Source organism: Ambystoma mexicanum, chromosome 1q (genome assembly GCF_040938575.1).
Source record: "Ambystoma mexicanum isolate Mex_15411 chromosome 1q, UKY_AmexF1_1, whole genome shotgun sequence".
In the NCBI taxonomy this organism is placed as follows: domain Eukaryota; kingdom Metazoa; phylum Chordata; class Amphibia; order Caudata; family Ambystomatidae; genus Ambystoma; species Ambystoma mexicanum.
In genome coordinates, this window is record NC_090922.1 from 1,209,625,697 (window position 1) to 1,209,653,214 (window position 27,518).

The window sequence follows — 27,518 nt, forward strand, 5'->3', positions numbered from 1 at the left end:
AAGCCCAGTCCATGTATTGTTCAAGAAGTCTTATTTCCTTCTAAAATAGTTGTACAACCCCAATGTACCTGCAATAGCAGAGTTTGTCGTCGGTTGTTGTCGGCTCCTTCTTGAGCGGCTCCCTTTAAAGGCAGGAGCCATGGATTGTCGAGATCCCACAGAGAAAAGGGTTGAACGACGACAGTGAGGTGGCAGCTTCGTTCCTAGCGGTGCTCGTCAACGTCGGAGCATTGGTGTCCTGCAAGGAAGAGGCATGCGGGGCACCTCGGTGATAATAGTTCAGGACCGCAAAGAGATTGTGAAGGACTGTGGCCCAGCAAGGGCGTCGAGTCGTCTGGCATCTCTACGGTCATCAGGTGGCAGGAAACCCACCGGCGGATGCTCCACGCGCATCGGCGGCCTCGGCTTTCTCCGGCGGGACAAAGCAGACGACAGTGCAGGCGAGAGCGTCCTTGGATCAAATATTACTTAGGAAAAGGGAGCACGGCGGCTCCAGTCGGCGACGGCGGTGATGCAACAGTGTCCGGGCGCTTCACCTTGTGATTCCACAGCGGTCCCCGTCTCTGGTCGGCAGCCTGTCATAGGTCTGTCTATCAGGGAGCGCTGGCAAAGATGAGCAGTGCACGATGGTCCCTCGTAGCTCGGGAAGAAGGCGCCTAACCAGGTCCTCTCTGGGTCAGTCCTTGGAGACACAGCAGCTTTCAGATTGGTGAAGTAGATCAGCAGCAAGACTTCTCTTCCAGCAGGGATTCAAGGTTAAGCTTCAGTTTCAACTCCAGTTTCTCTTCAGCTTCTGAACACGAATTCTAGCAGTGAGAGGCCCCCAGATATACTAGTTGATCTCCCATTCATTCTGCTGGGTCAAACTCAGGCAACCATTCACTTCTCTCCAGACACCCACAACAAGTTATGTTTAATGGGACAAGTACCCAGCCATTCAACACTCCACACTGTATTCATACCAGTTTCAGGCAGGGCTGTCTCAGTCATTGTGTCAAACGCCAGAAACCAGATATCCACAACAAGAAGTGCATATTGGTCACACACTCAATTCACCCAGATCCCACCCACAGGGTGTACCCACAACATACAGTCACTGGGAAGGCTCCAGCCAGTCTGGCCTGGATGTCACAACACTACCATATATGGAACGTCCACCCAACAGCCAGTCATGGGGAAGGGACAGAGCCAGGGCTTCCCAGAACTTTGGGAAAACAAGGTAACAGGCAATAGAAAGCAAGAGGCCACAGGGGCCATCTTGTTTCCTATCAGGAATCAACTGATTCCAATGCCAGGGCCTGGGTATGCCAAAATGGAGGATACCCAGAGCAACTGCAAATTCAGCATGGAGCTGCCACCAGCCCATACCCTGCTCTGTGGACCACACACAGGTGCCCAAAAACATACACTAGGGGCACAGGGTTGCACCCCCACCCATGGGTGCCATAAGGGCATCCCATGGGTCTGTACACCAAACCAAAAGAGAGCTGCACCGCCAGGATCCCACATGATCTCCTGCGTGGAAAACACGACAGAACACACAATAAAAAACAGTAAAGGACAAGGATACGGAGGCCCTGTCCCTCCGATGCATTCCCAGCATCACACTCGGCCCCTCCAGATTCCACCCCAGTGTTTGTCAATCGATTTGGACTAGGACTTCTGTCTGTGGTATCTAGAATTAAATAGCTAATTATTTTACTTTACAGTCAAAATCTGTGATTGTCCCACTAATTCCCTTTTCTCTTTATTGGATAGATCAATTATGCAAAGGGATAGAAGCCTGCGATTCCATATTGGGTGAGGTCAATTTGATCAGAGATTACCTAATAAAAGATCCCATTAGGGTCCGGAAAGCCCTGTGGGGTAAGAATTGGTGCTTGGAATGTGATTCAAACACAACCCACAAAAACTATAGGAACTTGTATCTGGAGGGAAAAAAGAGCAATACACTTAGTTTAGTTTAGTTACTTATAGAGCGCACCTAACCAAAGGGTATATTGGTGTTTATGCTTAGGTACATGGTGGGTTACAGATCACCTTGCAAACAAAAACAGGTTTTTAAAAGGAAACAGAAATTCTGCAAAAAAAAAAATCATATTTACAGATCACCTTACAAACCAAAACCTATTACAGAGATAAAGGATTCAGTAAAAATCATGTTTATAGTAAGTATAAATTTGTTACAAAACCTAAAGGTACAAGCGCAACACAAAGTGTACAGTTTGTCTATGCAGATAGATACCTTAAGCTGTGTAACAAGAGAGTTAGCTATGCTAGATGGGCGTTTGGGCTAAGAGCCAGCATTTTGTCTTGGCTCTGAAAGACCAAAAAGAAGGTTCTGCTCTGATGTCTGGAGGCAGGGAGTTCCAGCATTTGGCCGCTAGCTCTGGGAAACTGGAACCTCCTGCCGTTTTTAGGTTGTATTTTGGGATAGTAAGTTGGTTGAGGGAGTTTGATCTGGTGGGTCTGTTTGACTGCTGTCTAGAGAATGTATCTGTCAAGTATTTCGGGGTATTGTTAGAGAGACACTTGTGAGTGATGACTAGCAACCGTAGTGTGAATTAAGGGGACCTTTGTCACCGGCCTGACTTATCGGATGGTTGGCAGGTATGACAGGACCAGATAAAAACCCTTTATTTTTGTTGGGCCATCTGGGTATGGTAAAAATTTGCAGACTTCCCGTCAACTGTTCTGGTCACTCCTAATTAACCTTCCAAAACAATTTCATGGGCCAAGTCCTGTAGGAACCTACTATAGTACTGGGGCGCAACCAACCTCTGATGGGCTTTTGTCTGAGAATTTGTGGGGTCACTGTACAGGAGACCTAACTCCGAGTACACTCTAAACATACCAATTGCTCCTCACAGGCCTTTCTGTCTGCTTACTCATGCAGACCAGCTAGAGCGGGACAGTCTGCACCATACAAAGGTCAGCCAGACCTGGACCTCTAGCTGATGACAATTCATTCAGTTCTGGCAGGCCCCTCAAGGTCTAAAACTACTATGTCCTCCACCTCAGATTTTGGTTCTACACCAATAGGCAGCCAGAAGATCACTGTTTCCATTGCCACAGCTGTAAGTAGGTCACTAAGTGGTCACTAGCCCCCCTCCAGCATGAGTGGGCACCAATGTGGGCTTTCGATCTGGACTTGATGCTACAGGGGCATCTAGTCTTTGGCTTTCTCCAAATGAAAGAGCACATGGCAGTTACCTCTGGTTGAGGAAAGTCATTTTCTAACCGACCGTCAACCAGAATTGTGTTCTTCACAGCAACTCAGCACTGAGAGTTATTGATTCTGCACCAAAACCCCACCATTGCCAGTGTGCCTCGCCTGAGTTCGTCAAACCCCTTAACTAACCTGTCTCAACGTGGAGCGATATGTTCTTCAAATACACCCACCATTGCTGGACAGTGGTGAGTCTTGCAGTGCAAGAGCTTTGTTCCTATTAATGAAGATGTGCTCCAAAAGGATTTAAGTATTCAGGAATCAGGAGGCCCGGTACCTTTCCCACTCACTGTCACTAAGGGACATTTGATCAATCCAAGGTCTACTAGGTTTTCAGCTTTTAAGATGCCCACACTGACTAAAGCTTCTTCCATGGGACCAGCAAAGAATGTGGCCTGTTTGGGTCTACCATTTCAGGATGGATCTCCCTTCTTATGTGTCATGTGTACACACAAAACACCCGTTGGGTGCTGGGTGATGTGGATGCCCCAGTGTTAGAGGAAAACTAAAATAAAAAAAGTGATGAGTGGAAGGTTTTGAATTAATCTGAACCACTGGCATTGCTCTGGGCAACCTTCCTCACCACTGTTTTTTAGCCCGTCTGCTTCATTGCAAAAGGGGTCCAGGCATATGCAAATCAGTCAGGTACTGCAAGTGTTAGAGGAGCCATCACTCCTCTTTTCTGTGGGAGCTGACGAGCAATGTGCTGGGGATTTCCCATTGTGCTTTTGGAGACCTTCCTTGGCAGGAGAGTGCATACCTTTGTCATTACCCTTCTTCAAGTTACTTCTAATGGCTTCTCTTGTGGCTAGGATGTACGCATCTGTGCCTCTTTTTGGACTAGAGCACTCATATGCAGCTTAATTAGGGTCTGTGGTATTCTTGTCAACTATAGGTTGTTGTAACTCCATTTCACAGTTTTTAAGGACATACTTGCATGCAACCAAATTGTACACCCCTTCAAACATGTCAACTTTATTACCAGTGACCCATCCACTTCGATACCGCAAGGGCTGATGTGTAAACATCTCTAAGGTTTGATTCCCCCTTTTTGGTGAGTGCCCTAGGCCTCCTGATCTATAGTTCTGGGGTTTTGCACAACTTCTTGAGGATGGTGGCTTTCACGTTCTTATAAATGGGCATCTTCTCTGCAGCCAACTGAATAACTTCATCAGATCCAGCTGTCAATGGGCAACTCCTAAAGCCTGCACCCCACAACGCCTCTTCCACCTGCTGGAGGCTGAAATGTGACTCTAGTGTTTCGAACCAGAAGATATCTTTACCCACTTCATACGGTTGCCACCTACGCTTTCCTTGGGTTCCGCCACTGGAAACACTCTCCTCCACACTAGAGGTCTGTTTGTGGGCCGCACTCTGTTCCTTGAGCTCCAATTTGCACAGCATTACAAAACTGTTCTGTATCTGACTCACATCCCTCTGCTTCTGCTCTGCTCGAGCCACCCTCCTCTCCTCCCGAAGGATCTTTCTCGCAGCCAGCTCTACTCCAGTTAGACTAATGTGTGACCTGGATAAGACGGTTCATGTCATTTCATTGCAGGATGTTTTTTTGCAGGGTTTTTTTACTGCAGATTTTTTAACGAAAAAACTCAAATTTGAATTTTTAATTTTGCAGGTGTCCCCTAGCCCCCAAACCCTCTTCCCCCCTTTTTTTTATATATGTTCCCGAACACCCACACCCCAAATATATATTTTTCTAACCCCCCAAAAATGTACATACTTTTTTTTTGTTAAAAAATCAGATGTAAAATAAAACCACGAAAAAACATCCAGCGATGAAAGCATGTTGTACCGATGAGACCTGGGACCTAACAGAAGCTCTGGATTTTGCTGAAGCATTGGCCCTCTCAGATACCACACTACTCGCTATCCTGGAAGAATGGCGGGAACAGCTATTGCTATCCTCGTCCATATGTATGCCCGCCACACTGGACTGAGGCCTCCAGATGCATATGACTACTGGCCCCTTGCGACTCCTCCATCACCCTAGCTTAATTAAAAGCTTGGTGGCTCTTAAGCAGCTCGGCCTTCGTAACCCTACTGCTGCATGGGAGGCCCCTTTCTTGACATCGCTCACAAAGGGCACTGGATTTCAAGCCTAGCATGGACCTCATGTCTAATTCCATTGTAGCAATCATAAAATGCCTGTCAGTGTTTCTGCCCACTTTTTCATTTTGGAAGACTGAGCGCTAGGCAGAGTCTGCATGAAATCCCACTGCTGCCCACTAGTGTGACACAATGGCTACTATTCTGCAGAAGCATTGGAAGCAAGTAGTGGATAACCCCCTGGCTCAGGCCCAAAATACTACTAAGCCAACAGTGATCCCTATCATACAGGTGAAACATACACAGCCAGACAGGTATACCTCCTTTGCCTTTTCTTTTAACTCGGATCAGTGGAAGGCTATACTCTCAGGAGTGTGAGGTGATAACAGTAGTAACCAAAACAGCAATCGTACAAGTACCTTAAAATAAAAGAATGCCCAATCCAGCTTCCATAAAAATATGTATTCTTTAATTAAACAAATAAACACCATCAACCAACTAAAATCACAAGGAAAACCCCAGCCCTGTAAAGAGAACACAATAAATGAAGCCAGCTATAATATGGTACTCTGGGTATTTGAGAAGGGGTGACTTGGCAAGGAATTGCAGCAGTGTCACAGTTCAAAAGGATATGTGCAAGAAAAAGGAGAAAAGGTGGGCTTACAAGTCACCGTGGTGCCGGAAAGATGACCAGTGGGGCCAGGCTTCTTAGCTGTACTTTATTCATTGTCCTGGATGGTTCAACAGTGTCAAACTGAGCTTCTCAGTATTTTCATTGCAGTCGAACCAGGTTAGAGATGATGCACTTTGATCCAGCAACAATTCAGCATTGAGACAGCGCTTTGTGTGGTTCGAGTCAGCATTCGAGGCGATGCAGTTCAATGAGTCCCAGGGGTTCAAGTGAGCAGCTGGATCGTGTTCAGACAGTGAAATAGTGATTTAATGCAGTGCTCGTAGGAGCAGCAAAATGATGCTTCCTCAGTGGAGAGCCGGCGCTTGAGTCGAGGTGGTGATTAGCAAAACTGAGGCGAGACAGCATTGAACCAGTTTGAAGATGCGGTCAGCAGTACAAGGGTTGAAAAGAGTGCCAAAAGGAGCTGTGCCAGTCATATGACGCTTTGAAAGAGTGGAACCTGGTCGATGTAGTGCAAAAGCGGTACAACAGGATTGAAGCTCCTATTGGATTTCATAGGTTGCAATGAATCCCAATGTAGGGGCTCTAAAACAAAGCAAATCCTTCTTGCTCTGAACTCCCAGTGCCGGGAGACTGGCTAGCACCTACAAGGGTTCCTTCACCTCCAGCGAGGAGCCTGGTTCCAGTGCAGCTGGCAGAGTGGCAGACCTTGGTCCACAGCAGTTTACCCTGAATGTTCCCTGGGGAGGCTATGGGGCAGAACTCTCCCCTTCCTTTTCATATCACCTGCCTTCACCTCTATGTCAGAGGACCTTGGAATGGACTGCACTCCCAGTAGAGGTCCAAAATTGTATTCTCCTCCTTCCGATGTCCAAAGATGTATCAAGGAAGGAGTGAGGGATTCCTCTAATTCAAAGGTAAAACGTAACGGGGGATTGGCCCAAAGCAAGTCTGTTGTAAGGAGTCCAATCCATTTTGCTGTAACAAGTGATCCATTCCTCCGACATACCTGGAGAGACTTGTCCTGCAGGTAATGGAGAGGACAGGAAGAAAGAGAGCACCAACAGAAAACCAAGATGCTGGAACCCCTGGTCAGGTCCCCCTTCCCTCTCTGACCACTCTAATCCTGCCCTCTTCCCAAGCCTACTGACTTCAAAGGCTCTTTGTTGTACAACACCCAGGTGCGAGGCTGACCTTTATTATGCGAGTGCCCCTTTGAAGCTGGGTTCCCAGGAGATCTCCTGTTGAGAGCTTCAGCACTCTGTGGGGAATTGCTACCCTTTCTTCCAGGGAATCACAGGTAGGCAGACCACTGGTTATGGCCCCACTTGCTGAAGTGCAGACAGTCAAGTTGGACATGAATACACATAGCTGGCTGAGGTTCACATTGTTGACACTTGTATGAGATCAGATTGAATAATTATGTGTTCTGATCAGTTACCAAACCATAACCAGGCATGGCTTATTTTTAGAGATTGCTCTGCCGCTAGACTGATAAGGCAAATGTAATACAAATATTACATTTTACTGCAGAGGTGCAAACTAAATTGCTAGGGACTTGGTGCCTCAGCAGCTGTCCGGAATGCACATATGACTTTTGAACCTGCTCTGTTCCACTGAAGAGCAGGAGCTGCTGATGTCACATGGATGCATAATGCTTTTGGCTCAGACCATTTATTATTGGGGGCATGATAAGCAGACTGCCTTTCAGAAATAGAAGATCCTGCATCATCTTATTTTAATACAAATCCAAAATGCTTTGTCATGGCATTCTTTCACACACTTAGATCACGATTCATCTTTATGCTGATTTTTGCTCCCACTGCTTACATTCTTTCACTGAATTGTAAAGCACCAGCATGTATGCTGTTTGTGTTTAAAAACTGTCTGCTTTCTCCAATAAAATACAAAATAAAACAAACTCGTCTCCCTGTAGACATAACCTGGTCACCTTGTTACACAGCAATAGTCCTGCTACTTGTACAGAGCCTCATCTCTCTCATGCATGCTGTTGCACAGTTTGTATTGAAGATATAAACTCTGTCATTTAAAATCTTCCTGTGTGAAGCCCACCTAGTTTCACTCATATGGCTGTTTCACCACTCGTCCTCTCCAGGACATGTTTTAACTACTAAAGTAAATTAGGGCACCTGGCTATGCCCTGAAAAACCCAGGTGGGCGTAGTTGAATCAACAAAACAAAATTTCAGGGTGTGAGGTCACACCAAAACAACTGGTTTCACATAGAAGTGTGGTGAAAATCAAAACCTGCTCATGTCTTGACTTGATACATTTTAATTAGCATAAAATTCGTGATGACAGTGTGGGGATAGAGTACCCAGAGATATGTAAAAAACATACAATACAGGTAGGTACAATCCAGCGTGATGAACTCGATTCAAATGGATAACATACAAGTTCTGCTAAAATCTGAAACCCTATTGGGTTGTGCAGGTACAAGAGGGAACACATCCCATGAACATATATCAATAAACAAAACAATGCTTGAGCTGTGCATTGAACATATGGAATGATCGTCGACACAAGGTGTTTCGGCCAAAGGGTGAGCTGTGTAATGCAGCTTTACGTACAGGCCTTCTTCAGGACGTGAGATGGAATGTGTCCGGGTCCCGGGGTCTCTATCTACAATTAACAAAGGGGGTGCGATAAGTAAAGGGGTGACCTCAGAGATGAATGATTAAATACTTAATAAGGCTCAAAAACAGATGCTCAATAATTATAACACAAAAACTCCATGGGGATAAGGAGTGTGGGTCTTACCTAAGACTTATACAGTGTTAGGGTAAGATGTGGCATCCATCTTAGTGTGGATGGCACACTGGCGTATGACTGGCCAAAGTGGAAACAGGTGCAAATCTGAAACAACATGGGGGTAGAACCTGGTTTGCTCAACTAGTGCAAAACACTGATGGTATAGTGACAAATAAAATGATGCAGTCTTACCTCAAAAGGTGGAGACTGTCCTCAAAATTGAAAGTTGAATGAGGGGGGAAATTTGGTGCCCACTTGTCGATGTGGGTGCTGCACGACTGTTTCATCCGAAATTGGCGAAATCTGTGTATGAGGCAAAAAATTGTTCTATAAAGGCTGCTGTCCACCTCCACGGCCAGCGATAAAGAAATATCAGCTGTGCGTGTAGGTTGTTAGAAGTAATCGAGTCCAAAGGACTACTGGTGACAGCTAAGTAAAGTATATTGCTAGCAGCAGATACCACCGTAACATTGCTGCTATGCACTTACTTAAATTGGTTGAGGTTTTCGTTTAGGACAACAATTCAATTGTTTTACCAAAATTGCTCAAATTTATTTAAAAAAAATTAGATTCAGTACCAATGTTTTACAATTCTTTATTAAATAAGATTACAATTGTTTTCCAATGTCCATGATATATGAAAGGTAATATTAACATAACCTATATTAAACTCTTTGTAAAATAATAAGCTAGTCTGACTTGCAATGTTTTTACAACACCATAAAAACATTTTGATGCTCTATTATTCTATTTCTCTCAATATTGGAAACTAAATAAAGGCAGTCTTCATTGGTCTTATTCTGTCCTTATTTTATTTCAAATGTTGCTCGTTCCTTCTGGCGAAGTGCAGTCCAGTGACCTAGTTGGCAGGTTCTACCAATTGGAGGGAACTGATTGATTTTCAGATATCTACAATTAATTTACATACATAATTCTTAATATTTCAAATAAACGTCCATGACCTGTTCTTAAAGTGATTGCATTTATTAAATCTAGGTAGCGCAAAAGGTAAAAAAAAATATAGTACCAAATGCATCTACAAAATGATATTTAGTCTGCTGTATACACTTTAGTAGCTTTGTTTTCCATAAACGTACATGGTTATATTTAGTCTGCTTTGTACACTTTTATTCCATAATTTTCCATGGATTTAGAGGTTTATATTGTGTACTGCTGTATACATTTTCATGCCTTTGTTTTCCATATATTTACAAGATTACATTTTGTTTGCTGTATACAATTTAATTCCTTTTCTTTACATAAACTTAAATGGGTACTTTCTGTAGGCTATATACAATGACATTCCTTTGTTTCCCATGGACTTGCATGGTTATATTCCATATACTGTACACCCATTAATTAGTGTTCTGTGTGACCTCCCCATACACATGATTCTGCATGAACACATGCTATTCGACCGCGCACAATCTGTCACTCGTAGTACACTGCATAGACATTTGCCACGGCAAAGAGGGAACTGTTTTTGAAAGAATAGGATGAAAATGTGTCATTGGCTGGATCCCAGATGCATCTGCTTCCAATGCGCATGCTCTGATCATTTAGTTGTCCTATATGGATCAGGACAATAATCTTGTACCTTGGAATCATCAAATCCTTTACACGGGCCTTAATAACCTACAAAAGACAGAAATGCATGATTATCTGTTCATTCAAAAGGAGACCATGGCATCTTATTAGGCCAAAAGTAACAATATACAGGTACCTTTTGCTGTATTTCATCACACCCTCTCAGGTTTGAGCCCTTTTCATTCAGCCTTTTTGCTTTTTAAAGTACACTGGCACTAGGGTCATATGATGTATGCTATATTATGCTAAGTGCAAACATATTTAATTCCACTGTTCTTTTTTTGTATAGAAGTTATCTAATGCTTAAAGTGGAAGTTCACTAAAAAATGTTCGTCTCAAAAGATGGGCCATATTAAAAAAAATATAGAAAAAATATTTTTAAAGAAAGTTCCTATGTAAAGTTTTGAGCAAATGAGGCTCAAAGTAAAAAATGGCAAACACCAGGAGGCATCCATTTTGTGAAATGAATAGCCTCCTATGCTTGTGTTAAACTCTGCTCTTGCAGCAATAATGAAGCAAAAGCCACCTACTGGTAGCTTTTGCTTTTACAGTCGGAGAGCAGAGAATGCTGTCAGGCTCCTTCCTCCCCCGTGCTGCTGGTGAGGATTCATTGTGCTGTTTTTCCTGTTTGAAAGTCCAGGAAATTATAAATACAACATTGTTGTATTTATGAACGCCGTGGCTTTCCTTTCAAGTCTCCTGAGCTCCCATGAGCCGGGGGATCCAGGGAGACTTAATAGCCACGATGATCATAAATACAACAACGTTGTATTAATAATTGCTGGTACATTCTTATTAAGTCTCCCGAGCTCCCCCGGCTCGGGGATCTCAGGAGACTTAAAGCAAAGGTTCAGTCAATTATAAATACAACCCATTGCATTTATAATTGCCGGTACATTCTCTGTAAGTCTTCTGGGCTTGCCCGGCAGGAGGAGCCCAGGAGACTTAAAAAGACTGTACCGGCAATTATAAATACAACATTGTTGTGTTTATGATTGCCGGCACTTCCGCTTTAAGTCTCCCAAGCTCCTCCAATCCGGGGGAGCCCGGGAGACTTAAAGCAAAAGTGCCGGCAATTATAAATACAACTTAGTTGTATTTATAATTGCTGGTACATTCTTCCAAGCTCGCCCAACCCTGGATGAGCACGGGAGACTTAAAAAGAAAGTCCAGGCAATTATGAGTACTTTGCCAGCCGCGGGCAGAGTTTTCATAATTACTGCGGCTTTAGTTTTCAGTTTTGTGTACTCGGGGAAACTAGAAAAGAAAGTTGTAGCAATTATTAAAACTCTGCCAGCAGGCCAGCAAAGTATTTATAATTGCTGTGCTTTTGATTTTACGTTTTATGCGCTTCCCTGGGCTTGGGGAACACAGAAAATGTTAAATGAAGGTCAAGGCAGCCTCCTCTCTTGATGTTAGGCTTGGCACTGGCAGCAGTAAGCAAAAGCTCCCAGTAAGGGGCTTTTGCTTAATTATTGCTGCCAGAGCAGAGCTTAACACAAGCACAGGAGACTAATTCATTTCACAAAATCGATGCCTCCTAGTGCTTGAAATGTTTTACTTAGAGCCTCATTTGCTCAAAACTTTACACAGGAACTTTCTTTAAAAGTATTTTATCTATATATTTAATATGGCCCATCTTTTGAGACAATAACATGTTTGAGTGAACTTCCCCTTTAACAGAAAAAGTAAGGTGTCAACGCATATACTGAATTTACATTGATATGGGGTACCCTATTAAAATCGTCCTTTGGTTACATTCAAGGGACCCTGTATTCTCCTCATCCTCGGTTCATGGTGCCGTTAGTGGTATATAGAAGCAATACATGTTTTATACATATTTGATCTCTTTAAAGCTGCACTCAGTGCAATGTCATACCACTGTTAGAAGGCCTTACTGGTAGAGCATACACTAGATGAAAAGAAAGAACTATACGATGTCCCGATGACATCGAAAAATGTAATTTGCAAAAGACCTTAGCAAACGAAATAATTGAATTGTACCTCAAATTTATGCTTCCCTAGCCTAACAATGACCTCACCACTTTTAACGTTTCCCTGATTTGAATCACTGTGCCCTTAACTTGGGCACCGGGGCGCATACCGACAGGGTCTTCCTGCCCCCTCGTGGCATATCGCATCAGAAGTTCTGTGAATTTGATTCTAGATATGTCTGCAAACGTGCTCTTTTTTCAATTTTCTGTGTTTTTGTTGTTCCAGGTTTAGAAGGTGTTAAAATGCCATTTAGCCCCATTAAGGGCAGTAAGGGGCAGGGGTTAGATGGTGGAGGAAAGGTTTGGTGAGGGGGCAGAATTTAGCAGCCTGTGTTTCTACTGCTAGCTTTCGAGGGCCGCCGTAATCCCATATATCCAATTTTGTCATCAAATAAGTAACCAATACAACACCACCATAAAACTATACACGCTGAAAGATTTAAAGACATCTTTTAATAATGTGAAAATATATTGACACAATGTTCACATTTACAATTCTACCTAACAAAAAAAAATATTTCCTAGATATGAAGACAATTGTCAATTAAGTGTGATATTGCAAAAGCTATATCTATTGCCAGTGAGAATCAATGCAACATAAATACCAAAATAGTGCAGAGAGTCCGGAAAATCGGTACGTTTTCTGTGAGCCCTAGGAAAGTCTAACAATTTCAACTTGAACATTTAACATCACACCAAAAAATGAGGAAGCACAGTGAATCACACACTTTGAGGGGGAAGGAGAGGTGTGCTGTGTGCAACTCAAGCTTCTAAAAGGAATCGGAACAGAGAGATCTCCTGATGTTAAAGGTTTTGCCTGTAAAACAGGAGCAGAACTTTCAGATGAATTTAAGCCAGTACTCATCTACATGGGCTCTTCTGAGTAGAGAGAGACTAGGAATGCCCCTAAAAGCCACATGTACACATTGGGGGACCTGTCTCCATTCTAGCGGATGCCGATAGCCACGGTGAACTATACGAGAGTTGGGTCTGTCTTTCACCCCATACCCACAGTCTTGTGTTGCACAGACATCGGGACATCATGACACCAGACTGATGTCAGAAAGGGTCCAGAAGGGCCCTCTGAGAGGAGATTGAGGCTGCTGGTAAGCCATGCTCCTCATCATTATTATTGTTGTAGATGAACTGGACGCTGTCCCCTTAAAGTGAAGGGAACAGGGGAGGGAGCTGGGGAGGGAAAAGGAAGGGGGGGAAGGAAAGGGCAAGTTAGTATGGAGATAGGAAATAAAGAAGGAAGACGTACACGCATGGTGTCCTGGTCTTTATTGTACAAGTGCATGTATGCTAGAGGGTAACAACTGGCGACGAGCTACGGCCCAAGCCCGCGGTCTCGGGAGGAGGAGACGCAGCCCAGGAGGTTCGGGAGTCCCACTCACAGCAAGTCACGCTGCGGCAGGAAGAGGCAGCCAGCACCAAAGACAAAAGTCGGCAGGACCAGCAGAGGAGGTTGACGCCCACAGCGGACCAAGCGGTGAGGAGGACTGCAGGAGAGCGCGAAGGCCACAGGAGGCAGCCGACACAGAGAAGGTGGGATAAGACTCCGGATGGTGCAGCAACGGTGAGGAAGACCTTCACCGCCAAGGGAGCGACAATGTCACCAGCAGTAAGGAGCATGGCCCGTGAGGGGATGGAGAGAGGACACCACTTGGCTGAGGGACGGGTGACTGCGGGAACACGAAGAGGAACACCCCCTATTACACAGCCGAGTAATACACGCGCTGCGCAGCCTTCCCCTGCACATCAACTAGAACGCAAGGATTTGAACGGACACGTTTACCAGAACCATACCCACTAGAACGCGAGGATCTCAACAGCCACATTCATTGTAATCGAGTTGAAAATAGTTGAGGAACCTTTTTTGGGGGGTACCTTATGGTGGACCTCAGCGCCCTTGTTAATACTTAAGGATAGCTCCTTTTCAGGGTCGCATGAGAAGGTAACAACGGAGTCTCTGGCTCCTCTACTCCGTTTAAGTAAAAAATAGTGTATGCAGTTACACTGACAGGTTACCCATGCGCCCACGTTTTACCGAAAAAGAAGACAGATGACCTCTTTCTCAGTGTTTCAATGGAGAGGCATCTGTGGGTGATGGTCATGGATTTGAATAGGATGCATTCTTTTTTTGGTAGCCAATGGGCCTCTTTTCTGGCTTGGGAGATGTGCTCCCTTTTTGGGATACTCAGAGCTGCTCTCAGGGCACTGGTTCGTGTTGCATTTTTTTTTTTTTAGGTTTTCTGCAGATGTGCCCAGGAAAAGGGCATTGCAGTAGTCCACTGTGGTGCCTCCTGTGGCTCTGGCTATGACCAGGCAGTTTTTTGTGTTAAGGAAAGGTTTTACGGCATTAATTACTTTCGTGGTAAGCGCGGCAGAGGAGGCTATGGCATTGACCTGCCGTGTCATGGATAGAGTGAAGTCAAGGTATACTCCTAGCGTTTTTAATGCAGAGGAGACTGTGATGGTGGAGTTATCAATGTTAAATGATTTGTATTGAGGCAGGAGTTTGCTTAGTGTTTCTTTGATGCCAACTAGTAGGATCTCTGTTTTGTCCCCATTTAGGCAGAGGCCGTTGGCTGCCATCTATGTTTGGATGGCTGTGTAGATCGTAGTTAGTGCCGCAGCATCTTGTTCATAGATCCCTGTGAGGGGGAGCAGGACTTGCGTATCGTCAGTGTAGTTGGTGTAAGCTATGTGACGACGATCCAGGTCGATGAACAGTGGGAGGGTGAATATGTTGTATAGTGTGGGGGCAGTGCAGGACCCTTGTGGGGTGCCACAGTGGATTGTGGTGGGGGTAGCGTTCGCTGAGTCGGAGAAGACTTTCATAAGTCGACCCTCGAGGAAGGATGTGACCCAGGAGATGGCTTACGGCGAGAAGTGTGCTTTGTTTTTGAGTTGCGTGCCTAGAATGTCCTGGTTGACCAAGTCAAAGGCCGCGGATATTCCAGCAGGAGTGCTGGTTTCCCTTTGTCCATGATGTCATTGAGTTGGATTTTGAGATCGAGTAAGGCCGATTCGGTTCCGTGTCCCGGGCAGAAACCCGATTGCCTTTTCCCTAAGATGCAGTGTTCTTCCAAGTATTGCTGGATTTGAGTGTAGGCCACCTTGTTGAGGATCTTCAGCAAGAAGGGAACGGTTGTGATAGGTCTATAGTTGTTGGTGTTTTCAGGATCTAGCATCGGTTTTTTGAGAAGAGGGCGCACCCATGCTTCTTTTAGGCTAGTTGGGACTGAATTGGTGTTGAAAGATGCATTGATGAAAGTTTTGAGAAATGGAGCTAGAGTTTCTATGCAGTCTTTAACTAGTTTAGCGGGGCAGGCGTTGCCTTTGCAGTTGGATGGTTTGATCTTATTAACAATGTCAATTACCTCTGTTTCAGAGACTTCTCTGAATTTGAAAGGTGTAATTTGATTTTTCGTTTTGTTCAGTCCCTATTTCAGTGTGGGAGGCTGCTAAAGTGTGCAGAGTGAGATTTTTGTGGTGGACTAGGATTTTTGCTTGAAGGAGCTCAATTTTGTTTAGAAGGGCGGACTGTATGGTGTTGCATCATGCTTGGTCCTTGACAATCTCTTGAGACTTAGTGACCGGTGTGGACAGTTCCTTGAAGATGGCGAAGAGCTCTTTGGATTCTGAGGTGGCCTTGGAGATTCTATCGTTATAGGATGCAGATTTTGCTGTTATGATGGCTTTTTTGTATTGGGTGGCCAGTGATTTTTATGAGGATAGTGAGGATGTGCTGGGAGAGCTTTGCCATATGTTCAAGGCTTTGCGTTTTTTTGGTTCGTAGTTCTTTTAGTTCTACTGAGAATCAGGTGTTGGAGTGTTTGGTTTTTTAGGATTTTTTCTTTTGGAGTGGGGCAATGATGTCTATGGCGGAGCTAATCGTGGGTTTGTATATGTCTGCCTGTGCGGCTGGGTCTGAGGTGTTAGGGGGGCTGGTGGTGAGGGTGTCTTGGTTAAGATTCTTGGCGCTTCTGGCCATGGCTGGAGGTGCTGGACTGAGTTTTTGTACTGTGTTGTTGGGTGTGGGGATGAGGAAGTGAATGAGAAAGTGGTCAGTCCAAGGGGTAGGTGTGATGGAGCTGATGTCAATGCCACATTTGTGGTCTGCTACCCAGTCAAGAGTACGCCCTTTGCGGTGAGTAGGGGAGTGCACTTTTTGTTCAAAGCCCAATTCTTGGAGTGCTTGAGCTAGTGTTGGGGAGGGTTTATCTTTCTGGTCATGGAGTCCCAGGTTGAGGTCACCAAGAAGGATGGTTTTGGTCGTTGTTTTAAGGTTTTCACCTAGCAGATGTGTAAGGTTGTCCTGGATGAGAACCCCCCGGTGAAAAAAGAACCGTCTAGCACGGAGCCATACTACGAATATGACGGGTACAGCAGGGAATATGTCTGGCTCATATAAGACCACTCTGACAAAAACACTGCCCCGAAAGTGACAGTTCAGATAGGTGGACTCCATACCCCGTTCCTCATTGACACAGGAGTCACCGTGAATGTGATGAATGAAAGAACATACCAAGCCATAGCAAGCACCTACCCGCTGCATCCTACTCAGGCCCGCATCTTACAATCGGGTGCGACACTCACATTACAGTCCAAGAGCCAATTCTACTGTGACCTGGTGCACAGAGGACAACGCATCCCTGCGACAATCCATGTCATACACTTCCCTATGACAGCGAGATTCCTCCTCAGCTATAAAAGGGCCACCGCTTTACAGCTCATCAACATCCAATATGACCAATCAGAGACAATTCGGGGCATCCCACCCAATGCACAGACCTTATCCCATAGAGAATTAGACATTGATGAGCTGTAAGTGATATTCCCCAACCTATTCAAAGGCATAAGTATGCTCAAGGACACCGTCATCCGACTCCACATCGACCCCACTGTATGCCCCGTAACACAGCACCCCAGGAGGATTGTGTTTCATCTACAGGCCAAAGTGACAAATGAACTGCAATTGTTGCTTGACAATGATATCATTGAAAGAGTCGATGGACCCACCCCCTGGGTGTCCCCTCTGGTCGTAGTCCCAAAATCGGAGGGACACCTACGCCTCTGCGTAAACATGCGTATACCCAACACTGCAATCCAGAGGGAGAGGCATCCCGGCCCCAACATCGAGGACATGCTGGTGAGATTCAACCAAGCCACACAGTTCTCCAAGTTGGACCTAAACAAGGGCTACCACCAACTGTTCATCGACCCCACCTCGAGGCCCATCACCACCTTCACGACACACAAAGGGTTAATCCATTACAAACAACTTAACTTTGGAATATCATCGGCAGCTGAGATATTCCAAGAAACAATACTCCGGCTGATAGCACCAGTGACCAACGCTTTCAACTATACCGATGATATCTTAGTGTTCGGCATCACCCAGAGTCAACACGACGATCCGCTAAAACAAGTGCACACCATCCTACACAACGCTGGCCTCACCCTAAATGGCCCAAAATGCACCATCAACAAACGCAGCCTGTGCTTCTTTGGATATATATTCTCTGACCAAGGCATCGGGGCAGACCCTGACAAAATTAGTGCCATCGAGAATCTGGAGGCCCCAAAGGACGTGACGGAACTGCGATCATTCTTGGGAATGGCAGGCTACTGTGTCCAGTACCTGCCGCAATATGCAATACTCACAAACCCACTCAGGCAGCACCTCAAAAAGGAGATCCCTTAGACATGGAATGAAGACTGTCAGGGAGCGTTGGGCACATCAAGCGAGAACTGGCGAACAATCGACAACTTGCATACTTCAACCCAGACTGGGACACCGAGATTATGGTTGATGCCAGCCCGGTCGTGTTGGGAGCGATCCTAGCCCAAACCAACCCAGGGAACAAAGACGACACACACATAGTGCCATACGCCAGTAGAGCGCTCACCGCCATCAAGCAGGCCTACACCCAGGCCAAATGAGAGAGCATTGCTGCGGTTTGGGCATGCAAGAAGTTATACCACTTTCATCCTGATAACGGACCATCAACAACTTCTGTCACTCTTTGGGAATCCCAAGGTCAAGATGCCTCCATGCATAGAACGGTGGGGTATCAGCTTACAAGAATACATTTACAGTCGTTCACAAGCCTGGGGGTGAATCCAATCCAGCGGACTACCTCTCGCGACACCTCAAAAGCACACCAGAAAACAGCATGCAACAAGAATCAGAAGCCTACATTGCGTACATGTCTCTCAATGCCCTCCCCCCCGGCCATCGCAAAAGACCTATTCGCCGAGAGGTGCAAGACTGACCCCACCATCACAGCAGCCATCCAGCTCAGGAAAACCAACAGGTGGCAACACCTGGCCACAGAACGCTTTGAGAATGGGGCAGGTGGCAAGAGAGACCTACAGAGGATGGCAAAAAATACAAAGAACTCACCACAACTGACCAGGGGACACTGCTGCGAGGAAATTGACTAGTGGCACCCAGAACCTTCAGGAAAGCCCTAGTCATCATAGCACGCGAAGGCCACATGGGAATATCCAACACAAAGAAAATCATGTGAAACCAGGTGTGGTTCCCTGTACATGGACACGATAGTAGAGGGCACACTAAAACACTGTACACCGTGCCAGGTAACATCAGCAGATAGACCTCTGTGCCCACTTCAAACAGTCCCACTACCTGAAGGACGCTGGAAAAGGTTGGCACTGGACTTCTACGGGCCCCTCGAAGAAGGAGGCCATCTGATGAGAGATGAATACTCTCGGTTCCCAATTGTAAAGCACGTCTCGTCCACAAAATTCCACCATGTTGTGGTAGTAGTAGACAAGCTCTTCAGTGAATGGGGTATCCCCTGTGGAACATGCAGAGATCAGGGAGCGGGAGGCCGAGAAAAGGAGGAAAGCCAAAGAATGGACGGATCTAAAGCAGAAAGCCAAAGAGCATCAAATCCCTGTGGGCGAAGTCATACTCGTCAAGCAAAAACAACAATGGAAGACTGACACCATATACAGACTGGAGTCGATTGTGGTCACCGGAGTCAAAGGGCCAATGATCACGGCTCTGAGATAAGGGAGATAACTAGGTACGCAACGTTCTTTCGCAAGTTATTTCAGGAGGACTCAGGTGAAGTGACACATGCGGTAGGGAACGAAGAAAAGGAACCCAGGGTGGAACCGACCGAGGATCCAGACCAAAAAATCCCAGGGTCAGCCTCCGAGAACCCCCCGCCTCATCGAACAGATGTAGGCCACGAACTTCTGTGATAAATAAGGGGGTGGGAGGTGTTGTGGATGAACTGGACGCTGTTCCCTTAAAGGGGAGGGAACAAGGGAACAGGGGAGGGAACTGGGGAGGGAAAGGGAAAGGGAGGGGACACGAAGGAGAAGTTAGTATGGAAATAGGGAATAAAGAAGGAAGACATACACGCATGGTGTCCTGGTCTTTATTGTACAAGTGTTTGTATGCTAGAGTGTAACAATTATTATTTTAAAATGGGTTTCTCTTTACCAGCATCTCAGGGAATAACTTTTTTTTAGGGTGCTGATAGTGGGGGTTTTTTTCGAGGGAGTTTTTTCTTAAGATGGCATCACGTTATTTAGTTAATTACCATATATCAATATATAATTCAGATATATCATCTAATTATTTACAAGGACAGTCTATTCGGCTATGGTGAGAGCCACACATTTAAGGATGGATACAACCAAAGCAAAGCAGTCGCTCTCTCTTCTTCGATTGTGCATCTTAAACTGAACACCTGTGTATGAGCTTTCTGGGCTGGCTAGCAGCCTGCTTTTGCCAGCATGGGGGCAGAATGGGGATCCTCCTTTTACCGCCTCAATGGGGCGCAACAGAGAGCAAATGGCTACCAGCGAATACCGCAGTTGCAGTCTCCCTTTGCTGGTGTAGCAACAGTGACTTTATCACATGTATGCGATGCCTCAGGATCTCCTTACTCCGTTTGTGTTGGTCAGGTCTATGAGAGGTGGCAGGGGTCTCCCTTTTCAACAGCCTCCTTGGGGGTTGCGCTGGGCAATATTTGCAGGGTGGCTACCTGGACTTCTCCTAGTGCCTTCATCTCTTACTACAGGTTGGGAGTACACAGGCCACTTTCTAGTTTTCTCCACTTAGTCCAGTTTTCCTCTAGAACGGCAGGTGCTTCATAAAGTATCCCTGTGGTCATAGTTGCTTTCCTTACATCCACAATGCTTGGTAGATCCTCATGTTGAGGACTGGCATGGGGAAGGTGGATGCCTTGGTGATGCCCTGATTACTTGCTGGGTAACTCCAATGAGTTCCACACTTACTCCTCTGAGCACTAGTTCCTGCCCATCTCCCCTGTCCCGCCCGTGGATGGATGATCTGAATAGTTGTACAGCATTTGCTGTGGCGGGTGTAGGTCAATATAGCCCTACTTCCAAAGAGGACAGAGCATATGTCAATTTTAAATTGAGTGATTAGGGCACAGTCTCAAGGGGGTTCATTTCTCATGTTGCACTGAGGTCAATGGAGGTTATTTGTAAGGATTTGGGGAATTAATAGAAAATATTATTATTATTATTGAGGTTTGAGGGCGAACCAAGCTTCGGGAAGCAACAGAGCGCTTTACAATCATAGTGGTGGCAGGGGAGAACATGGTGAAGGAAGCAGAGAAACACGTAGCGGGAAGCTAGCACGGGTATTATAGGTCTGTGGCAACGCGCTCCAAGACGATGCAGAGCAACGCAGGTTCGAATCCGTGTCCACGCTTAGAAACCTCTTCAGTATTAAGCATGTTATAAAAAACCAATTATAATTATAATAATTATATAATATGCGAGGGGGTGGGGAAATATAACTATCAATAGGATAATACACGTGAATTGGAGTATCACAAATACTCCTTTGCACAGTTAGAAGTTCACAGTTCTGCATTCATGAAAGTAATACCATATCACACCGCCCTTAAGGTTCACGAAGCGTTCAGAAATGGCACATGCACCCAGTAGCATCACGTGACCATATGAAGTAGTGAGCATACCAGAACTGGCATAACGATCATTTTAATTAAAGCATGGAAGGGTATAGTTTACCTCAGAGATTGTTTTCGTCATTTGCCTACACAGCTCTGCTTCGTATTTTTCCTCTTGTAGATAACTTGTCAGAACGTCCTTCAAAATATTGTTTACTGTGGCCACGGGAAAGCGCTTCGTAGGACCTGTTCAAGTTAAAATACGTGCATTGCATTACTTGATTCATGTGGTGTACTCTGTGAAGCGGTTTAAAACTAAGTTAATACATCAATGCAATGAATGTGCCCTTAAAGCTACTTGGGGCCTTAATAGGTCACGATTCCACAAATGCATCCCTTCAAACTTTGTCAAAAGGTTACCTATAAAAGAAAACAGCATAAGATGCTTGAGATACAAGATGAGATAATAGCAAAATGCTGTGTTTGTGTAGGATTTTACACCACAGTCATGTACCACGCCTGTGAAATAAAAACAGGGATAATGTCACCCAAATGACTGGTACTCCTTTCATCGACCTCAGAGAGATGAAAGTCTTAGTCAGCACCACAGAAATCTGTGACCCTCCGGTTGCATTAAGCCTTCCACCACGGACACGGGAGCAACATTTTCAATGTAATGTACTGGTGGTGGGAATTGCCGCAACAGTGAGCAGGGGGAGTGGCCGAATAGCCAAAGCAACCAACAGCTGGCTCAGAACACACGCTTATACCAGTGCATTGGGCCTGTCTTCCAAGCCACCACATGTGTTGCTCACCACAACCCGTGATCTGCTGAGCGTAAGCCTGCCTGTCCATTCATCGACTGGGGCAGCTTTTGAAAGCAATACATTGGGCCTCATTACGACTCAGGCGGTAAGGGTTTTACGGCGGCGTAAACAGCGCCGACCCTTACCGCCTGAGTACGAGGTCCCTTAGCGCCATGGAGGTTTTAACACCTGCTTTTAGCAGGTGTTAAAATCCATGGCGCTAAGGGACCTTGATGTTAATTACGCCACCGTAATTTACGGTGGCGTAATTAACGCCTACCCCACTCCCATTATGCCCTATGGGGCAAAATGGGAATGGGGAAGGGAAAATGGGAAAATGGCGATTTACCGCCCCGCCAAGGTTGGAATGGGGCGGTAAATCCGCCAACCACCATGGCGTAAACGTAGTTTACGCCATGGTGGTAAAGTCACGGCCCAGGCGGTAACTTACCGCCTGGGTCGTAATGAGGCCCATTGCCATGGAGGTGAACATGGTGACTAATATTGCAAGAGCATGGAGTGGCTTTGCGGGGCCAGATTGAAAACATCTGGAGACTACTTTTAAGGTGACAGAAAATGGGCTTTCTGTTTATCTACCAGAAATCTAATTGCGGTTTCCTCAATGACTTAAGTATGTATGCTTGGGCTGATATTTTCAAATTTGTGTTTTGATTTATATCTTCACAAATGATTATTCATCCTTACGTTTGCACTGTCAAACGTTACTTCCTGCTCACTGCAAAAACAGCATCTAAAAGAAAGTCCCCAGAAATGCTGCTACTATGCATAAGTGCAGATTTAGAAAAACACAGATCAAACTAAAGGTGCTGTGCTTTATAGTGCAGCACACAAGGCAACTACATAGTGTTACATCTCCCGAGAGAACACGCCAACCTCTTGGGTTTCAATACAAGAGAAATAACTATATCCTCTACTCCCGTGACAGTGACATTGGATTATAAACATGTGTACACTGTCTTTAAGGCATCCTCATGTCTCATCCTACTTTCTCCTCACCTGTTCTTTCACTTCTTGGGTCATCCTAATCCTTCCAAATTGTTCATTCTGCCCACACTTCACGTATCTTCCTCCCCCTTATTCGCCGCACATTGTGCATTTTAGAACATTATCGTTCATCCTCTCCATACACATTTTAATCATTTCTCATTTCTCCTCCTCACTCCTTATTTACTTTCCCGGGTCCTCCTTGTTCAAATCCCACTTGAGTTTCCATGTTTCATTTTGTTATGCCCCGGGCATCAGGCATATGCCACATACTAAACTCCATCTGACTTTTCCTTTCTTCTGCTCAGGCTTACGTCACTCGGTCAATCTTCATATCCCAAGCCTTCATTTCACTCCTCAAGTCTACTCTTCGTTTACCATTCTAAGTCCTCCTACCTCACTTCTCATTCATATATATCTCCACTTTTCACTCCACCTTTTACTGTGCCATCCTCACATTAGTAGACCAGAGTCCCACACCAGCAACCGCAGTCACTGACATATGAAATAGGCACCCCACACATAAACCTGCTATATGGAACATTACAGTTCTCTGGCCAAATGTTGTATTTTGTCAGCAACCTTCAACTAATTGTATCTTGTAATGTCCTTCTGCAATGAAATGCACTACTCATTATGTATGAGGGGCCAATGCACAGGCTGGGAGTCTGAGTAGTAGAGCGGTGCTGTAGTCAAGACAAGAGAACATTTAGGAAGAAACAAGAAGCTTAGTAGCATGGAATGAAAGAAGCGAACAAACCTTACACCCATGCACAGGGCAAACAATCAAATCCAGCAGTATTAGAACTATATAAAGAAACGGAAAGAGGATTCAAAATGATGCCTAGATTCTGCGCAGGTCTGCAAAGTGGAAGCTAACGAGAGAAAGAGATAGATGACAATGGTACCGAAGGGAAGATAAAAGATGTCAGAAAGAAAAGAACCTCAGTTTTAGAAGTGTTAAGAAAAAGAGAACGAGCAAGCATCCAGGTCTAATGAAGGGGCTAGGAGAATGAATAAAACGAGAAAACTATTTGGGCATCATTAGCCAGAAATGATAAAGATTAAATGAAGAAATAATAGCAGTTAATGTAACAGTATACAAAGAGTTTTAAAAAAAAAGGGGGGGCGAGTTTGGACCCTTTAGGGAAGAGGGAGCGCAGAAGAAGGTAGGCCAGATCAAGAGATAGAGTAGGTAAAATCCAAAAGAGAGGAATTAAATTATTGATCAACAGATAAACCCAAGAAAGAAAAAGTAGAAAGAAGACAAAGATGAGTGACAGCATAAAAAGCATCAGGAAGATCGCGTAAGACCGGAAGAGAAGAATGCTTGGTATAAAAAGTAGAAAGTAAGGAAAAGCAAGGCGGTCTCTCTAGAAACAAAAGGACGAAATCCAGATTGATGTGAAGGCAAAAGTAAATGGTGGTTAACATAAGAAGAAACCTGAACATAAAACACCCATTCAAGAACCATAAAAGAGAAGGGAGATGGGGCAGGAACTAGAGGGAGAGGAAGGATCAAGAGAAGGCCTATTAAGGATATGAAGAACAGCAGAATGCTTACAAGTAGAGGGAAACACAGTAGTGGTCTGGGAGATATTACGTGGGATAGGAAAGTAGGAGAGGATAAACCTTACCAAAAAGAAAAGAAGGCTAAGGATCAGAAGGAAACTCAGTAGGTTGATCACGAGTCAGGTAACCAGATGTATCCAAATCAATAAGGGGACAGATGGTGGATATAGAAAAAGCAACAGGAGGAAATCTGGAACAACTAGAGTCATCTGCAGTATGAGGAGAGAAGGACAACACACAACCGTGGTAATAAAACATGGTGAAAATTCACCAGAATAAAGAAGAGGAAATAGTGGGAGTAGGGACGAAAGAAGGTGATTAATAACTTAAAATACACCACCAGTATGATAGGAGAGAGTGAGAAAAAGATCAGTATGGTATTTTCTTTTAGCTAGGAGTAAAGAATAGTCACAGGAAGAATGAAGGTGGGATAGATTATCTAGATCCAAAGAGTTTGTTTCTTCCATTATTGGTCTGCACAGCAAAAAGAGCAGCAAAGAGAATTAATTACCACAGTAAGCCAAGGCTAGAAGGGTTTCCATGAGGGAGAAAAAGGTTTAAGAGGATAGATGGAATCAAAAGTTGTACGGAGAACTGAAGTAAAAGTACAAACAGCAGAGAGTGAAGGAAATGCATCAGGCTGAGGGAGAGAAGAATTAAGAGGAGATAGAAACGCAGATGGGTCAAAAAGCAGCCGGTCAGGGCAATGGAAAATAACTGTCGAAGGACTCGTACGCACCAGAGGGGATGAGGGAAAGAGCAAAATAAAGTCATGAGTGATCACAGAAGTAAATGGGGAAAGCAGCAACTGCTGAACTTGAAGGAATAGTGGAGAAAATCAGTGACCATGTAATTAATTAAAAAAACAATGAATTGGGTGATGGTTCCTGTACCCTCAAACAACAAAAAGTCTTTCAGTTTGCTGCGTTGTTACTCATGGGAACCTTCGACTAAATGTGCCTGGGCAAGGGCTAGCTCTCCTCGACTTTGGTAGCAAGCATGAGGATGACAGTCCATTTTGTCCCCATCTGCCTTTGGTTATTTTTCAGGACATTTTTATAATCACAGCCAAGTGTGATGTTGCATTTGTTGAAAAAGGGTCCCGGTGAACCCTTTCTGCTTCACAGTTGCCCCTAGATGTCATCGTTGCCAGGATTCCCTAATCTCAATCTCGTCTGTCATTCTTCCTGCCGGAGACCTTTAGGTTTGACTCTCAATAAGCAATCAGACTATTAATCTCATAGGCAATTCCTATTTCGGTCTCTGTGTTTACAAACCCACCAGAACCTGACTCTGGCTTTTAGTTAGATTGCTTCTCTCTCCTCATCTCCTTGGGCTGACAAATGGGTTTATTATCCTTGGTGGGCTTGCCAATCTCGCCCGATACGGATTAGAACAGCAGTTTGGGACACCATCAACCGCTCTATTCTGTTGACATGTCTTCATGGACTAGGGCACCATGACAGACCATTGGCCTGGAGATCATCTTTTCTTTCTGGAAGACTACAATCAGTAATTTTACTTTCATTCGAGTTACCCAAAAAAAAACAAAAAACCTGTGGCGTTCCTCAAGGCTCATCTTTAAGCGCATTATTATTCAATCTTTACATGAGAACCTTAGCCAATCTGATGTGTCTCTTTGGTGCCCTGTTTAAGATCTATGCAGACGACACACAACTGATGTTTCGTCTGGACTATTCCGATAAGATTAAGGCTATCGGTTTCAGAGTTTGCCCAGGACGATACATTTTTGGAACACCTAAAACCGTCTGAAAGGTAACTTTAAAAAAAACAGATATCCTATTATGCTGCAGCTCTGAACCATGTCTTTCAACAGCAGCTTACATCCTTCACCAGGTATCAGGTAATAATGTTCCCATACATATGGTCGCCATACATAATGTCTCCGAGAAAAGGTTGTGGTGACATTATATAGGTGGCCATATGTATAGGGAGAGACGGGAGCAGGAGTTGGGTGGTGTCCCCCGCTCCAATTTGAAAAAAAAAGGTTTTGGGGATGTCCCCCGAATGTTCCATATAATAATGTCCCGCAGAAAACAGTCAGCCTTTTTTCTGCTAATTGTTTGCATGGTGATATTTTTGCGGGGACATTATCACATGGAACCCTTCACCAGGGATGGTTTGATCTGAAACATGTTGGTCTCATAGTTTGGGGCCTTACCCCATTCTTTCTTTAAAATATACGAATTTAAGAGTGTGGCTAGATCCCCATCGTTCTTTGGATCATCAGACGAATATGGTTTCTAGTGCATATTATTTCAGCTTCGCTCTCTCAAAAGAGTTTTGGATTTTTTGTCCTTTCTACATAAGGCTCCACTGATTAATGCTTTTATTTCTGGTGACCTGGATCATGGTAATGTCATTTATTTTGGAATATCCAAATGTGGACTGCATAGATTACAGATTGTCCAGAATACCACTGCCAGGCTGCATATTGGTTTGGGTCGCAGGGAACATATTTCGCCTGTTCTGTGCAAGCTTAACTGCCTTCGAATAGATTGTCCCATTCAATTCAAGGCGTTATGCCTAGTGCAAAAATCCATTCATGATCACAGGCTGATAAGTACCCTACCTGCCACCCAGAAGAGGGCCAAGATCAACAACTGCAGGACTACTTGAGAACCAAAGTACAAATAAGCTAAATGGTCTGGATGTTCCTTTTCGGTAAAGGCAGCTAAACCTTGGAACGACCTACGCCCAAATCTATGCCTAGTGACTAATCAATTCAAGTTCTGACAGAAATTTAAATTCTCTTTGTTTCCCCATTAACTGTTCTATGCAGCACGTGGATGCCTTCGCTGGTGATTGTGCACTTTACAAGTTGCACAACACAACCTAACATGGCTCCTGGCTCACTGATGTCTGGTATCATATCTACAAGCTTTGCTTGGGTCTTCGTGAT

The 27,518-nt window shown here is 44.8% G+C and overlaps 1 protein-coding gene across 3 annotated transcripts in view; it reads right to left on the bottom strand.

Moving 5' to 3' along the window:
* Positions 1-9,225: 9,225 nt before the first annotated feature.
* The window catches only part of DYNLT5 (dynein light chain Tctex-type family member 5), a 104,496-nt gene continuing 86,203 nt past the window's right edge, over positions 9,226-27,518 (bottom strand). For all 3 annotated transcript variants that reach the window (XM_069641957.1, XM_069641956.1, XM_069641958.1), the window contains 2 exons: positions 21,334-21,458; positions 9,226-10,333 (listed from right to left, as the gene is read on the bottom strand). In XM_069641957.1, coding sequence (XP_069498058.1) covers positions 10,130-10,333; positions 21,334-21,458 — 329 coding nt within the window. In that variant the 3' untranslated portion in view covers positions 9,226-10,129. The remainder of the gene's footprint in view (positions 10,334-21,333; positions 21,459-27,518) is intronic.